At 55.6% G+C, this 16,677-nt stretch overlaps 1 protein-coding gene across 4 annotated transcripts in view; it reads right to left on the reverse strand.

Annotated features, from left to right (window-relative positions):
- Positions 1-971: 971 nt before the first annotated feature.
- The window catches only part of STAB1 (stabilin 1), a 53,814-nt gene continuing 38,108 nt past the window's right edge, over positions 972-16,677 (reverse strand). For 2 of the 4 annotated variants that reach the window (XM_015640947.2, XM_015640948.3), the window contains exons 43-70: positions 15,771-15,896; positions 15,218-15,291; positions 14,792-14,866; positions 14,102-14,221; positions 13,076-13,123; positions 12,870-12,953; positions 12,111-12,257; positions 11,821-11,958; positions 11,140-11,199; positions 10,863-11,039; positions 10,267-10,353; positions 9,644-9,790; positions 9,408-9,473; positions 8,667-8,892; positions 7,881-8,030; positions 7,181-7,285; positions 6,629-6,736; positions 6,274-6,467; positions 5,506-5,650; positions 4,957-5,090; positions 4,476-4,641; positions 4,147-4,253; positions 3,815-3,934; positions 3,281-3,433; positions 3,041-3,160; positions 2,720-2,860; positions 2,341-2,502; positions 972-2,264 (exon numbers count right to left, since the gene is read on the reverse strand). In XM_015640947.2, coding sequence (XP_015496433.1) covers positions 2,214-2,264; positions 2,341-2,502; positions 2,720-2,860; positions 3,041-3,160; positions 3,281-3,433; positions 3,815-3,934; positions 4,147-4,253; positions 4,476-4,641; positions 4,957-5,090; positions 5,506-5,650; positions 6,274-6,467; positions 6,629-6,736; positions 7,181-7,285; positions 7,881-8,030; positions 8,667-8,892; positions 9,408-9,473; positions 9,644-9,790; positions 10,267-10,353; positions 10,863-11,039; positions 11,140-11,199; positions 11,821-11,958; positions 12,111-12,257; positions 12,870-12,953; positions 13,076-13,123; positions 14,102-14,221; positions 14,792-14,866; positions 15,218-15,291; positions 15,771-15,896 — 3,431 coding nt within the window. In that variant the 3' untranslated portion in view covers positions 972-2,213. Of the gene's footprint in view, positions 2,265-2,340; positions 2,503-2,719; positions 2,861-3,040; positions 3,216-3,280; positions 3,434-3,814; positions 3,935-4,146; positions 4,254-4,475; positions 4,642-4,956; positions 5,091-5,505; positions 5,651-6,273; positions 6,468-6,628; positions 6,737-7,180; positions 7,286-7,880; positions 8,031-8,666; positions 8,893-9,407; positions 9,474-9,643; positions 9,791-10,266; positions 10,354-10,862; positions 11,040-11,139; positions 11,200-11,820; positions 11,959-12,110; positions 12,258-12,869; positions 12,954-13,075; positions 13,124-14,101; positions 14,222-14,791; positions 14,867-15,217; positions 15,292-15,770; positions 15,897-16,677 lie in introns of those variants that run through there. The other 2 variants (XM_033517587.1, XM_033517588.1) reach the window with 2 other exon arrangements.

Here is a 16,677-nt window from a genome sequence, read left to right on the forward strand (position 1 = left end):
CTGAAGTGCATTGCAGGCTGGACAGAGGATGGGTGCTTGTGCAGGGAGTCCTCTCTAGGAGTAGGTGAGATGGAGGGGCCAATGCTGGTGGTGGGACACTGCCCCTCCCTGCTCTGTGCCCGGACATGTGGCTCAGGCATGGAGCTCCCACATCTCCAGTGCTTGGTGAGAACAATCCAGGGGAGGTGTGACAAGGTGTGTGAGTAGCTGCCCCCAGAGCAGCATGAGTGACTCTGCAGATGGACAGGGAGGGTCAGGGCTGTCAGCTGGGCAACCACTCAAGCCCATCAGTGAGTGCATCACATGCCAAAGCACCAGCAGCATTACCTGTCCAGCGGCCCTCAGCCCCATCCTGCTCCCCACCAGCCTAGTCTGTCGAGCTGGGGCCTCTGGTGGATCACTGGCCAGGATGTGCAAGCCTTGGCTGTTGGGAGTAGGTCACAGGGTCTCACAATTAGTATTTGGGGACATGGCTGGTTTTTGAGAAAGTTTAAGGCTGTGCACAGTTGGTATTTTTGGGGTTGGTGCCACGTGACATAAGTACTTTGGCAATTGATATGGTGTGGTCTGCTGTGAGCTGCCTCAGGGAAGGTGCAGGGTTAGCAGCAGAGATGGTGACCTCCCACCTGTGTTCACTGTGGCCTAAGGCAGCTGGAGGGGCAGGTGAGGATGGTTGGGGAGTGGGTGAGTGTGAAGTGCTGTGGGGAGCGTGGCCAGGCAAAGCCCTGTGGTGCCTCCTCAGGGGGAAGAAGAGCAAAGAGATGCTAATAGTGATACCAGAGTCTATAGGATGGGGCAAGAGTGACTGTCAGGAGGCCCAGGAAGGTGAGAGCTGATTTAGGATGGGAGGTGCAGAAAGTGGCTCTGCACCTGGCTCAGGGCCTTGCTGGTCCTGTCTAGGCTTCAGACTACCCCAGGACAATGCAGGGTGTTGGGGAGGGGTAGAGGGCAGGTGAGATGGAGAGGGGGTGTTGGGAGTTTGTGCCACTGATACTGCTTGGCCCTAAGAGACAGGAGCTCATGCCCTCAGAAGGCTGGTTGGTGTGGGGGAAGTGATGGCTGTGGGATGAAGGGTGGTGAGAGTGGTTGCCTTGGTCTTCCTTCTCCTCTCTGCTGCACCATTTGCAGATGGCAACAACGGTGACAGTGCCAGCTTGCTTGGGGACAGTCGGTGTTGAAGTGACAGAGATGAGAGCGTGAACAGAGAAAGGAGGGCCTGGCAGAGAGCAGGCACAGAGGTGAATGAGTGACTGGAGCATGGGTAAGGGCTGTGGGTTTAGAGGGAGCTGGGACTGAGCAGAGGGGCAGGCACCAGGGGCTTGTGAGCATTGGGCTGTGGTGGTGGCTGTAAGGGCTGTCAGTGTGGGGCAGCCAAGGAAGCCAAGGAAGAGGAATCAGGGTGGTGTGGAGGGCCCTGTGCCAGGACCTGTGTCTCAGAGAAAGGCACTGTGTGTGTCAGAAACCCTCAGTGAGTCACACGCACACACAGACACACTCTTTTCTCCTGCATGTTCCTCCTCAGTGCTGTGCCAGGCTGGCCTGTCAGTCTGTCACTTGTGTGTCACTGCCTTGTGTTTGTGCCATGTGCCAGCCTGTTGCACACTTTCAAGATGCCTTGTTCTCAACTCAGACAATCTTAGACAGTCTGTTAACATGGCTGCTCTAATCAAACACCTGCAGTAGGTGCATGTGCCACTTGTCTTTGTGCTGTGTCTAGTGTGTAGCTCAATAAACGTCTGCAGCATGTGAAACTAACTGACTAACCCGCTCTCTCTGCCTGCCCTGGGGGCACGACCAAAGGCAGCCTGGGCTGAAGCCGGGGTGGGCATCGGGCAGAGAGAGGCCGAGGCCTTCAGCACGGGGCAGGTGCTGCCCTTGCAGGCAGGGGCCACCCGGAAAGGGTGTTTGGGGTGACTGATGTGACTCCTACCTGGCCATGGGGCAGTGTGAGGCCACAGGAGTGAGGCCCGGCCGGACGCGGGGGATGCTGCACATGAACACTGAGGGCCGTACGGCCCTGGGTGCTGGAGGCTTGGGCAGGCTCAGGGTCCATGACAGGCCCTGGGCGCGGGCGAGAAGGGGCTGGAGCTCCCATCTGCTGGGGGCGGCCGGTACCGGCGGGGCGGGCTGTGGGAGGCCGGGCGGCGAGGCAGGCGCGGGCACAGCCGGTGGCGCTGAGCTGTTTATTTCCCGCGGTGGGGGCCGCGCGGGGGTCACTGCGGGAACCAGCTGGGGTCGGTGCCGGCGTCCGCCAGGGGCGGGTCCTGCGGGGAGACAGCGGCGTCAGGCGGGGCGGGGCGGGGCGGGGCAGGGGCGGGGGGGGGGCGGGGCGTGGCTCACGTGCAGCAGTTCGTAGTCGGGGGCGTGGCCGCCGTACAGCGGGTTGGGGATGGCCACGAGCGGCCGCTGCGGGCGGGGCCTGGCGGCGCGCGGGCCCGAGTGCTCCGGCCGGGGCCGCGCCTCCTCCTGCTCCTCCTGCTCCTCGTCCCCGCGGAGATCGGCCTGCAACGGGAGCGGCGGTGGGCGAGGCTGCGGCTCCGGGGCACTCCCCGCACACTCTCTGCCCCTTGTCGCCCCCTGGCGTGCCGGCCCCTCACGTGCAGCCACCCGGACCCCGAATCCCCCACCGGGACCCCGCACTTGCCCCGGCCGATCCGCCCGACCCCCCGGCTGCATCCACCGCCCTCGTTCCCCGTCCCGCTCCCCAGCTCGCCCGTACCTGATAGTATCCGAACTGCCCCTGCTGCCGCCGCCTCCTCACGCAGTAGTAGGCGGCGCCGGCACCCGCAGCCAGCGCCAGCGCGAAGGACAGAGCTGACAAGGTTCCCGTGGTCACGGAGCCCTGCGCCGCACCGTTCACCTGTGCCGAAAACAGCGGCCCCGTCACGGCACCGCCCCTGCTGCTGCTGCTGCTCCCCAGCGGGAGCAGCCTTCCCAAAACGAGCCATGCCAGAGAGCAGAGGACAAGGCCAATTCTTGGGATGACTCTGTCACATCATCCCCAGGCCTGATGTCACCCCCGTTCATATGCTGGACTCACCTGGCCAAGGTGAACAACGGGCGGTGGGATCCTCAATGGCTCTGCTATCACATGAATGATGCCATTGAAAGCTACGATGTCCCACTCCACAACCATCGTGTCATTGATCCCCTTAGCATCCTACAGCACAGGACACAGATGATGTCACCTGCCCAGAGAGGCTCCCCATCATTCCCTGTCTCAAAAGAGATGTGGTGAAAACTTGTGGCTTGTTTTGCCCTCTGCCAAGGCTAAACCTACTGAGTGCTCTGTACTGTTGCTCGCTGGGAGGTCTGATACATGGAGGTCGTATCCTGACTGGGATGGGATGATGGTGCCCGTTGTGAGGTTGAAGCTGAAGAGGATGACATTGCTGGTTGACACGTGGAGCTTCAGTTCTTCCCCTGTCAGTGTCTGAATAAGCACCAGTGCACAGGGGTGAGAAATGGATGAACTGCTCTGTCCCTTTCCCTGCTGCTGTGCAGCCTCCCAGCCACGCCCACACTCTCTCCATGGCCACAGGCAGCTCCATTCAGGGATAACACGGCACAGAATGGCTGTGCAGAGCAAAGGGGGTTTGCCACCCTTAGGATTGTCAAAACTGCTGGAGAAGGCTCTGAGCATCCTGACCTAAATGGCTCTTCTGAGGGAATGGTTGGACTGGAGACCTCCAATCCACTGGTCCTCTCTGACCCACAATCCTCCTCCTTCCCCGGACTATTGCATGCTGTCATGCTAGCTTTGGTGACACCTGCTCTTCTCTGGGGCTCTGATAGTTTATCCCTGCTTGCTTACCTCATTGTCTGCAAAGCCAGAATTCAAAGGAGCAAAGAGTGTTTTGGGAGCAGAGACATCAGACAAATACATGAAAAAATCCAGTCCTTCTTCTGTGTCATTGGCAAAACTGAGCAACATCTAGAAGAGATGGGAGATCTTCCCCATCAGCACACTGCTGCAGCACAAAGCCATCACCTTCCCCAGCCAGGAACCCCCCAGCCCTGGAAAGAGATCCCCTCTGTGTCTGCAACCTCTACCTTGCCCACAGACCAAACCCCAACTCCTCCCTGCTCCAGCTGATCCCTCCCTCTGCCTTGCTGCTCCTGCAGAACCAGGAGAGCATCGCTTACGGAATAGAAGGTGGAGAAGCGTTCCTGGTCTGCGAGCACATCGGGCAGTTTCCCGCTGCACCAGTACCCATCTCCCACAAACCCATCACGGCACGTGCACGTCACATCTGCAAAGGAACACCAGGGTGTGACTGAACTCTCCAGTGCTGGCTGCACCAACCACCTTTTGATTTCTGGATACCCTCATCACACTCCCTCTGCACATGAGCATGGGGAGAGGGGGTGTGCCTGCTTGCCCTCATGCTCCAGACCTATTTCCTCCCTGCTGCCCTGACACAGCTCTTGTGTCCAACAGGACTGTCCCCAGGAAAAGTGCTGGCACCACTCACCCTTCTCCTGGTAGCAGAACGCATCCCAGGTCTCGCTCAGGTTGCTTCGGGAGCCGTAGTCCACAATGCCCACACGGCTGGACCCGCAGCTGGGGTTGGGGTAGGCTGTGGGGTATCCGGCTGTGCCATTGTCCAGCCAACCCACCAAGCACAGATGGAATCCCATCTAGAAGAGGAAAATCAACAATTAGATTAAAAATAGCTGTGTCACAGGTTTTCTACCTCAATGAACTTTCCCACTGTGCCTCATCCAACATACTCCCAACACCCAAAGTGTTGGGCATGGTCACAAGTCCCATCCCAGTGTGACTGGCAAAGCCCACCAGCCCTTTTGTTTCATGCATGTAGACAGAGCAAACAGGGCCTTGCTGAGGGGATGAGAGGCCACCCACCCACATATCACCCTTGGGCTGGCCTGGGCCCTGAGAGATGCATGGCCTGTCCCAGCCCCACGAGGGGACAGAGCCACCCCTGCCCTGACCTGCTGTGCTGCTGCCAGCTGCTGGAATGTGGCCAGGGAAGCACCTTCTGCAGCACAGGCTGCCTGAGCCTGCTCATAAGTGAAGTCATACTTCTTTCGGGGTGACTGCAGGTGAAACACACCCATGGTCTTATCTGCAAAATACCAAAGCCCAGGAGCATCAGTACACACTGAGCCACCTCCCTGAGCAGCCACGTGGGTCCCTGTGTGACCGTGGGCAGCGCTGCCAAGGAGAGTGGCACGTGGACAAGGCACAAGGGAGGGAGAGGCTTCCTCTGAGCTTCTCGACTTCCACACAGGAGCCACTGCCACCAGAGGTCATCTCGTGTCACACAGGAGCAGACAAGGATGGCTCGCCCTCCCCATATGACAGGTAGGGAAAAGGGAGATGTGAAAACCACACCAAGCTACAGAGATGAGTCCCTGTCCCCTTGGCCATCCCACCCTCCAGCTCTCCTGAGGGGAGCTCCAGGCCAAAGGTGAAGGAGGAGGGAATGCGGCCTCTCCATGGAACACCATCCCTGGCCCTGCAGGGTGGAGCACACTCACCATGGAAGTGCAGGTCAGTGCAGATGGCCTCTCGATGGCACTGCCCGTTGTCTTCCAGGCACCGGTCTGTGGGGGGCACGACCTCTTCCAGGCACTGGATCCCATCACCGACGTAGCCCTGCTTGCACTCACAGCGCCGCTCGTTCTGCAGCACAAGGGAAGGGTGGCAATTATGTTAGTGCAAACACACAGATGCCAGCTGGGGATCCTTGCATCCTTGTGGAGATGGGATTGAGCCTTCAGAATGTCTCTACAGCCTGCTGGGGCTGTGACAGAGCTGTGAAAGGCCACGTGGTCTGTCCTACCCCCACACCCAAGCAATGTCACATCGAGTCCTTGGCATGTGCTGTTTGTTTTGAGCTAAGCTTTGGCTCCTGACTCTTGGGCTACACCATACTCCCAGTCCCATCTTCTGGTCTGTGGTGATCAGCTTTGGTTCTTCTGCAAAAATGGCCAACACTATCCTTGAAGGACCATCCAGGAGCCCGCAAAACAGCCCAGGTATGACACAAGTGACAAAGGTTTTGCTCCTTAGACAGAGGAGTGTGGAAGAGCGGCCTCAGCATAACATCCCCAGAAGTATCCCAGCAGCACAGGCCCTGCCTGGTGGGAAACACCCGCAGGATGAGCGCAGCACCGGAGGGCACCCGAGAGGAGGGGCAGGGGACTGCAGTAGGGGGGACACTGTCCCATGGCTGTCCAAGGGCACCCATTCTGGGCGGTTCTCCCAGGCACGCCGATGTCCCCGGCCCTAGGGGCCGCTCTCACCGGGCCGGTGCTGATGCAGTGGGCGTGCTCGCTGCAGTCCCCGTTCCTGCCGTCGGCACAGCGGTCGATGGGCTCGCAGATGTAGCCGTCACCTCTGTAGCCGGGGGAGCAGGCGCAGGACACGTTCACACCCGTTTGTGAGCACTGTGCGTGCCTGGCACAGCCCCCGTTGTCCTGGCCGCACATGTCGATCACTGCGGGAGGGAAGTCCTGGGTTAACTAAACCGTCTCATGAGATGTCCTGGGGGTCAGCCTGGCTGTCCAGCCAGCTGTCACCCCAACATGGCCATCGGCACACGGTCACTTGCTGTCCCGCCCTCCTGTCCGCTTCCCACCCTCCAGCGCAGCGCGGTACCTGAGCAGGTTCTCCCGTCCCCCTCGTAGTGCAGGACGCACTCGCAGAGGTTGCCGGCGCGGCAGGCGGCCTGGGCGTGGCACGGCGGGGAGCAGGTGGGTGTCACCACTGAAACCAGAACACACCCGGCTCACAGTCACCGCAGGGCTGTGACACGGGCACGCCTGCCACCAGCAGCCTCTGCCCCAGGCCACCTGCTCCCACCTCTCTCCCTCCCCCCGTTTTCTTCTGCAGGTGCCTTGCACAAACACGGAGGTTTGTTACTCCATCAAACACACCGCAGATCTTCACCTCAGACTGCTTCTTGGAGCATCTTTGAGCTCAGGATCATGATCCAGTAGAGCTTTTCTCCTCCACCTCTTCCTCACCACCCAACCCTTGTGAAATTTAACAGCATGTGGCAGATCTTGGGAGCCTCACAACTGAGAGCTCCTTTTTGGAGATATTTCTGAACAGCTGCTTGAACTACCCAGCTCCTGGGAAAGCAGCCGTGTGGCAGCAGGTCCCAGGGAATAGCAGGTGGGCCCCAAGGAATAGCTGAGCATCCCTCACCCAGTCTGATTTCACAGCGGTCCCCAGTCCAGCCCTCGGCACAGAAGCAGAAGCCGTCGCCATGCAGGCCTCCATTGCACACGCCGTTCTCAGTACAGTTGCACTCTGTGAGGAATGAACAAACACAGCATTTATGCCTTGGTGGAAAGGCCCTGGGACAGCCCACGTGGCAGAAATGTGGCATTGTTAGCAGGTGTGAGGGTGGGCACAGCAGTCTGACACATCCCTTCCTGCCAGTCCTGGCCCCCTGTCACACATGCCCTTCACAGAGGAAGAGAAGCCCTCTGCACCCACAATACCCCATCACTCCTCTCCTCTGGGCATTTCTGGAATGTGTTTCTCACTCTGAAACATTCCTTGAGACCCCATGAGGCCCAGTTTGGGATGGGAGGATGGAGGACTCTCTTTTCCCTCACTTTGCTTTTGTTTCACATGGGCACAGGTCCCTGCTGAGCACGTCCCAGGTGATGCTCTTTCTGTACAGGGCTCATCACAACTTCTGTGTCCCACAGTTCACAGTACAGTGAAATATTTTCTCCCAAACTGGGGCTCTCAGCTGTGCTTGACAAACAAGGAGGGGTCTTTGACCCTGTGGTCTTATCAGCCATGGGCTGAAGGGGGTCAGCCCAGCACCTCCCCCTGTCCTGCAGCCTCCTGTGCCACAGCCCCTGCACAGCCCCTGTGTGCTGCTGCCCTGTACCTCGGCATTCCGGGCCGTATCTGCCGGGCGCACAAAGCTCGCAGCCCGTCCCGATGAACTCCTGGCTGCAGTTGCAGATCCCTGAGCCGCTGATTTTGTCATCGCAGGTCCCACGGTTGTTGCACGGCGCCTCCAGCCCTCCTGGGCATGCTGCAAATGGGGCACCTTAGTGAGGCTCTGGTGACAAAGGGACCCTGTGCTGGAGGGGAGCCACCCGCTGGCCCCCACAGACCCCACACACCAGGTGCCCCTGAGCTGCTGCTCACGGGGTGCTCAGACCACAGACAGCTCAGCAGCCTGAGGACTGAGTGCTGGGGATAACTCATGCCAGGAAAACTTAGGAATGGGGGCAGGACGAACAAATTTGGCACAGCTTCCAGCCTGGGAAGAGCCCCTGTGATATGCTGGGTCTGTGCTCTCCTGCCCAGCATTAACAGCAGACTCTCCCAAGGACATGAGAGCTGTCCATGGCACAGAGGGCAGATGCCAGGGAATGGTTGAGCATTGGCAACACCTAGAGGTGACTGAAATGTCTACAGCCACCCCCAGCAGCCCTGTGCCCAGGGCTCCCCACAGAGACAAGAAATTCTCCAAGGAAAGGTGATAATCCCTGTTATAATCCCACGGTATTGCTTCCTGCACACTCTACAGGCTGGGGCTCCCTGTCTGGGGTTTTTCCCACCCTTCTCCAGGGGGCACACTCATGGATGTCGGATGTGCTGAACCAGCAATGCCACCTGCCCGCAGGGGACAGGGCTGGGCAGGACAGCGGGGCCTGGCTCTTACCCCGACAGTCCCGGCCATAGTGGTTGGCACAGCACTGCGGGACCCACTGGCTGGAAACGCAGCTCCTCCTGCAGCCTCGTCTCAGAGGCCCCCTGGAAGAGAAGTGTCTCCTGAAGGGGTCCCAGGGCGGGTGCGGCCACGCCGGCCGCAGCAGGGAGTTGCGGTGGAACAGGAAGGTGTTCCTCAGCAGCTGGTTTCCGTAATAGTAGCAGCGTTTGGTTTCCCCCTGTGAGGAAACAGGCAGAACACAGAGTTTGCCACACTGGGCACTCACAACTCACCTTGACTTTTCTTGTGCCACGCATTCAGTTTTATGACAAGTAACAAAGGCTTCCAGATGTGCTGGGGCTGGTGACAATGCAGCCCCAGAGGAACTTCAGGGACATGCCAGAAGCCAGCAGTGAGAATGGGGTAGAGCCACTGTCTCCCAAGGCTGCTCACCGTGGGATCCCTGAGCCACTCCCAGGCTGAGCTCTTTTGCTATAAAGCATCCAGAGCCACCTCCAGTGCTGTTGGAGGGACCCCTGTGCCACACAGGACTGACCAAGCAAAGACCACTGAACCCCATATTTTGCAGGCCAGCTCCTGCGTGACTTGGGGCAAGGCATGGACCATGTGACTGTGCCAAGGGCTTGCCACATGCAGGTGGGCCTTCATTTTGTTGCTAAAACATGAGAGGCACATGGATCTTGTCATCAGTGCCCTAATGGGCCTCCCTGGTGACAAAGGTGTGAGCTTTACCCGTTGAATGGAGCCAGTAGGGCAGGGTGGCTCGAAGCCACAGAGTCCGCAGCTGTCTGTAGATGCCTGTGGAGGGGAGAAAGAAACCTCACAACAACTCAATTCTTGCTGCTGCCTCTCCTGGCTGCTCAGAGATTTGCCAAGGAAGAGCAGCAAGCCCTCCAGACATCCCTCTTCCCAGGCACGAGACTGCACAGGTGGCCCAGATCTTCATTCACCTCATCACAGGTGCTTACCTGCAGCTCAACAAAGGTGAACTCGTCGCACCGAGATCCCAGATCTGGTGGCTCCAGCAGTCTGTCAATGCCATAAGCAATGCCCCCATTGAACTCCATGTGTCTCTGGATGATGGTGGCACCGCCATCCCCCACCAGAATCTCCCCCTAGCAGAGGAAGAAAGCAACTTGTGATTCTGGCACATCCTACATCCTGGCTGTACCACCCAAAAGTTGCTCAGTTTTGGCTGCCATGGCTTCTTCATCACCCCAAGAACTCCAAAATCTCTGTGCACACATCCTTGACCACCCTTCGCACTTAACACTTTTCACAGCCACCTATCCTGGGGATGGCCTCTGTCCATGCAGCACATGCTCTCTAAAGGTTGTGGCACCGCTGGGTTGGCTTTGCAGCCAGGTCATTGTGACATACATGTGCAAGTACCACACATCTCTGTACTTCCCTGCCAGCTGGCCACGCCTTGTGCCCCTTTACAGCCCAGCTGTAGCCAGGCAAGGGGGTGTCCCAGCCTGCAAACACCCCAGCTCTGTGTTCACTCCCTGCCAGAAGCACCAGCTGCCCGTGGCCATGCCCAGGGACACTTGCTCCATGGGAAGCCAAACCTGGAATCACCAGCACTCACCACATGGGTTTTGCTGCAGCTGAATGAGATGGTGGAGCCGTGCATGGTCCGTATGGTTTCAACCTGGGGCATGTTACCAGCAGCAATCTAAGAGGGGAAAAAGAAGAATGTGAAGGAGAGACTGGAAAAACCGGCAGTTCATGTTAACCCATGGTGAGGACAGAGGTCAGTGGCCAGCCTTGGAGGGATATGATGTGGCAGTCCCTGAAGCTGGTGTGGGAGGCACAGCAGTGCTGGGTTAGTCCCAGATTGCTGCACAGTGAGAGGCCAGTGTGATAAAGCAAGGCCTGGCTTTGCTCAGCTGGACACTCTCCTCATTCCTACCCCTGTACACAAGAGCCTGTTTGTGAGCCTTGCAGCTCCCCAGAAGCTGATGACAGAAGGTTTCAGCTCATCCACCAGAGGTTCCTGTAGGTGCCTCAAATGTTCAGACAGCTTTGGGTCTCCTCAAGACAACTGATACGTGTGTGTTCTATGTCAGCAAAACATTTGGCAAGGTCACTCTGACACAGCCATGGCAGACAGTGGCACCTCATGTGGCCCTGGCAGCTACAAACCTGCATGCTGTCCCATTTACCTTTGTCTGTCACATTTACCTTTGTGTCCCTGATGATGTGTGCTTTGAGGTAGGAGGCCAGCACGTCCCGGTGCTCCCTGCGGTACAGGAACTTCTGCCGGCTCTCCGGGAGGGCGCTGAAGGCGGCGTCCGTGGGCCAGAGCAGCGTGAAGGGTCTGTGCGCGGGGTCAGCGAGCAGCGGCAGCAGCTCCGCGTCCTGCCCGAGAGCACGGGGACACAAAGGGAAAGCCCCGAGCCCATGCTGAGCGTGCACAGGCACACAGCACTCCCCCAGAGCAGCAGGGACAGAGGCTCACCTGCAGCAGCTTGCTGTAAATGCTGTACCCAAAGGCCTCGGCCACGTCTGTGATGTTCCGCTGCAGGGGGAGGAAAGGAAACAACTGATGCCAAGGGGTCTGCACCCAGGACCAGCAATGCAGGGGAGAAACCAGACAGGCAACAACTACAGTAGGTAAACACAAGTTTATCTCTGTCACCATCATGCTGATGATTTGGCCTGGAAAGGGCTGGCATGCAGGAGCCACCACTTTTCTGATTCATTCTAGATAGACACTGCTCTGGCAGGAGCTGGGATGAATTCCAGCACTCTGCTGTGCTGCACAGAAAACGTGTTATATTCTGTAAAATGCAGGCTCTATAAGCCCCTAAAGCTTGCTTAAGGAGTCACAGAGAGGCATTGGCAAACTCATGCTGCAACCTGCTCTGTGCTGGGAAAGGAATGTAATGGTTGGCACAGGAGAAGATCCTCCTGCCTACATTCAGAACTGCTATTCCCTAGGGGTGGAAAAGGCTCCTTATGTTCTGAATATGGCTATGCCACAAATGCTGTCACCTTCACAAGCCAAATCTGTGGCCTCAGACAACCCCTAGGCAGTAAGGGACAGGGAAGAAGAGCAGTCCAAGCAGCACTGCTCGGAGAGAGATGCTTTCCCTGAGCTCACCACTGCCCTGACACCAGGGCATGGCTCCAGCCTTACCTGTGAGAGCTTTGAGGAGATGTTACGGCCCACCAGGTCACTGGGAATGAGGATCTTGTTGATGAAGTGAATGACCCCATTCATACCCACGATGTCACTCGTGACCACTTTGGCTTCCTCATTGAGAGTGATGCTATTCTGAGAGAGAGGGGACCTGCTGAGGCCTGCACCAGCCACAGCACCATCCTGGGAGTGTCTGTGGGCCCAGACAAGTCACTTGCCACAACCACAGTGCCTTCACATGACAGAAAAAGTGGCATCCTGACAAACGGGACAGCAAAGGGAATTACCTCGTTCACTGTGATCTTTATTTTGTGGCCAGATAAAGATGTAAGGGACTCCTGGCCTTCCAGGTCACTGGAGAGCAACTTCTGGCAGCCCACCATGTGGTAGCGAAGCAGGTCCCGGAGGAGACCTCTGCTCTTCCACTCCTCAAACTAAAGACAGAGAACAGGAGTGAGGTCACATTGGGGCACTTTGCCTTGCACACTGGGCCCCCAGCCCCAAAGAGGGAGACTTGGATTGCCTGAGTTCCCTCTGACTCATCCCTGCAGGGAAGATGGTCCCCCCAAAACACATTGAAGGCACAAAATCATTTGAAAGCTTTGGGAAATTTCAACCAGCTTGACTAGTCAGTGATGGGGTTAGGATATTCCATTATGCTGACACCAAAAAGCTGCCATTCTCTTATTCCTGAGAAGGAGTAAGGGGTCTGTCACAGATACATGGGAGCCTTGCTGTTACCAGCACCATGGACACCAAAGCCACACACCACTGATCTGGCACAGTGCCTCTGAGGCCCACAAGACATCATCTCTGACAAAGGTCTCCTTACAAGAGGAGATATGTCCACCCCTGTCCAGGTTGTCTCCTCAGTGAGATGCCTCCAAACTTCTGCTTTTACACTGATGGAGAGCAGAGGATGCCTTTAACTCTCCATGGTGCAGCCCTTTTCCCTTGATCCAATGGGCAGAAGAGTCCCAGAGGGGACATTGCCACAACTGGAGCTGTCAAACACCCAACAGAGCTTGGCATGGGAGAGCACTTACCACTGTGGTGTTTCCTATGAAATCTGTCTGTGGGACGAAGACAGTGAAAGGCCCTGCCCCACTGAGTTCTTTGATGCTTTCTGCCTGTGTTAGAAGAGCATTTGTGGGAAGGGAAGCAGAAAACATTGTTCCAGTTAGCAAGACCCTTTGCAGAAAGCCCTAGGTGGGATTTACTACACAGAGACAAGGACAAAGCTGTCACCAACCTGTATCATCCTAAAGAACATGGATGCATCTGGAATCCTTCCGAGCTCCTTAAACAAAGGGAATCAGCTGGTGTTAGCAGGATCCCTTCCACTTGCTCCTCACCAACCAGCACAGAGACCAGCTCCTTCCTCTCCAGGTCACTCTCCCACCCCATAGAGACACAGCTCTCTTGACACACCACAGTGATCTTCCCTCCCTCCCTCTCTCAACAGCTCTGCAGGCACAGATGGCGTGGATGTTGCAGTGAGCTCTGCCTGCACCATTCACAAGTGCTGCAGGATGGAGTGGACAGAAGATGGAAGTTGGCTGGTCCTGCAGCACCTGTCTCATGGGTAACTGCCCTGTGCTCATGGGACACAGTCCCATGCCAAGTGCTTCACAAAATCTCTGCTTTAATCTCACTGTGCTGCCACTGCCAGTTCTGGGGATGCTGTTCAGAGGGCAGACATACCCTAGAGCAAGGCAAACACCCTCTCCTCACCACACAGACTTCCAGTGAGAGCAGAGGCACACACAGCCCATCTCTTTTCTCGTGGCTCTGCTGTGGGCACAAGCTTTTATTTGCCACTGCTTGAAAAGGTCACTAGCTTGCCCAAAGACAGCCATGATACTGGCAAGAGAACTGGGCATAGACTGCAGCCCTCCAGATTGGGTCCTAAATCCTGGCATGGCCACAGGGGACACCTGCCCTAATCCCACTGGGCAGAAGTGAGTTGCCTTGGGGAAAAAAAAAGTCCACTCCCATTTGTTTATGGCATGAAGCAAACAGTCCCCTGGAGGTAGGGCCAGTGTTGCTGACAGCACTAGAGTCTTCCCTCCCTTTGGAGCAAAGTCACTTTGCCATGATTCTCTCCCACAGCTGGCACATCAAACACACCTAGGATTTATGGAGAGTTTGCTCAGTAGTCTCCTCTCTCACACCACATATATGTCAATGTGACACCAAGACCTGCTCACCCTCTGGTGAGGAGGGAGTGATTTGCTGCAGGGCAGGGGACACAGGAAGTGCAGCACATGCCTCTCACCTGATGCACTTTGCCACGGCAGGTGAAGCCATCTCCAATGCTGTACCAGGAGCAGGAGCAGTTCCGAGTGCCAGGGCCTGTGTACTTGCAGAGCCCAAAGGGGCTGCAGCCTCCATTGTTCTGGCAGGGAAAGCAAAAAGCTGCTTGGAGAAGCTTCTCCAACCACCTGAACTGCTGCTTACATGTGGGAGCTGTAAACTCCATCCAGCCCAGTGAAACTATCCCTCCCTCCTATTTAGTGCCTTAGAATAAACCCAGATTCTCAAGGGCTTCCCAGCACCAAACCCTTCCACAAAAGAAGGGTTTCACACCTCACTTTGGAATGCAGAGTCCATGACAAAGCCCTTGTTTCAGAGGGTCAGTTTGACATGGCAGCGATGCCATAAGCACAGAACACTTTGATGCTTTTGAGCATAACCCACATGAAATGGACACGAAGGAAAAAGCCCATATGCCTCCAACCCTATGTCCCTCTTTCCATCCTGAGGGAATGCTGGGTGACTGACAGAATTGCAGGTGACTGCAGGAGGTAATGGAGACCAAATACACAAGGAAATCCTTCAGTATGTGGAAATGCAAGATTTCAGCTCCAGCCAACAGGCTAACGCTGTTCCTGCTGTTAACTCTTGGGAGAAGGGAACATTTCCAGGCTGTGGCCTTCACTCTGGAAGGAGCCAAATGCAGACATACCTGTTCACACAAGTTGATGGGGTTGCAGTGGCTCACACCATCCCCACTGTAACCAGGCAGGCAGTTGCAGGAGACCTGGAGGGAGAACAGAGCCTTGGGCTCAAACTGGGACCCAATAAAGGAAACACACAAGGGCTGCCCTGGACAGAAGGCATGTGGTGTAGCACCCATTTCTGTCTCCATGAATAAGTAAGCTCGTGTCCACAACAAATATAACCCAAGACTGCCTTCAGCCTCTGGCCAGGAAAGACATCTGCTCTCATGGAAACAGCAATGTTTTTGTGCTCTTCCAAGGAAACTTCTCTACATGGAAGGGAGTAAGCACAAAGCAGAGCACTGCAATGGACAGGAATGTCTCTAGGAGAATTACATAGCCCTGACAACTTCCATAATAATGTTGCCCTGACATTCCCCCTACACACTTACCTTCTTTGGGCCTGTTTTGATGCACTCTGCATTGGTGTGGCAGCCCCCATTGCTTTCGAGACAGAGATCAATTTCTGCAGCAAAACAATAAGGCCAAGTTATTGCTGAGGGCTGCTCAAGGCTGCTGGGAACTGGTGGTCCAAAGAGGTATTGGAAAAGCAACAGGGAGAACTTTTCCAGCTTGGGGAACACTTTCCTGGGAAAGTGTCTTGTGATAGCAAAGGAATAGGGTGCAACTGCAAGTTTACTTCTGACACATGTGGGTTTCTGAGCTGTGACAAATCTGCACACAGAAAACTCCAAGCCTGTCTGGGTGTACTTTAAATAATATGAGAGGACTGGCTTTCCCCTAGTTCCATTCTTCACTCAGAGCACCACTGTGGAAGACTGCCCTCTCCCTTTGTCTCTGGGCCTCTCCATGATGTGCATAAAAGCAAGAAACCTTGCAGGAATCTTTTCGTTTGAGACCAAAACACTGGTGTTTTAGTCTGAAACCCCTCTTAGTATTGATGCTGCTTCTCTGCTGCCCCCAAAACACACCCTGAGCACTCACCCATGCAGAGTGTCCCGTCCCCAGCATAGCCCTCCTTGCAAGCACAGGTTCTCTCTCCTGGGGACACCTTGGTGCACACAGCATGCATGGAGCAGCCACCATGGTCAATGGTGCAGGGATCTATTTCTGTGACCGAAAACAAGAGGAGCAGAATCAGCTCAGAGCACCTGGGAATGATCAATTGTGCCAGAATGATCATCTGTCTTAACAAAATCACAACATCTTGTTAAAATCCCTTTGTTTGCCAATCAAACTGTTGGAGACATGGGCCCTCATAAAGACCTAAGAGAGGTCAGTCCAAGTAAATAAGCCGAGCCTAAGTAACCTCCAGATTGGAAATCTTTCCCTCACAGCATTTTCTCACTGCCCACTAATGGTTACATGAGAAAAAAATATATTTACCTTAACAATGTACATGTTTGGGGTTTTTTTTTTCTTTTTTCTTTTTTCCCCCCTTACTCACTTTCCAACAAGGGCAATATGGAAAACAAATTGGAATGTCTGCCAGTGTTTTAACTGTTACAATTTCATCACTTGTTTTTTCCTGGTCTGCTTGCTTTTGACATAAACAAGGTTTGCAATGTAGCTCTGGTGAAGTATCCTGAAATCCCAATTCATTTTGGCTCTACTTCTGCACTATTACCTGATTTTGGTATGGCCAGCAAATAGAAGGATCACAAAGTTCTAGGGAATTGAAACACCCACATTCCAAGGATTCATGGCTAAAATTGTTATAACTTTGCCACCAATACTGTGATATTAGAATGAGTACAATCCATTCATGTGCACCAGGCAGTAAGAACTGCCCTCCTACACTTGCCTGCCTTTTTATCCCTTTCTTGCAGGCTTTAGCAACATCAGGAGCATCCTGTATAAAGCTCTGGACTGGAAAACATCTCTACCAAAG

The sequence above is a fragment of the Parus major genome, chromosome 12 (genome assembly GCF_001522545.3).
Source record: "Parus major isolate Abel chromosome 12, Parus_major1.1, whole genome shotgun sequence".
In the NCBI taxonomy this organism is placed as follows: Eukaryota; Metazoa; Chordata; class Aves; order Passeriformes; family Paridae; genus Parus; species Parus major.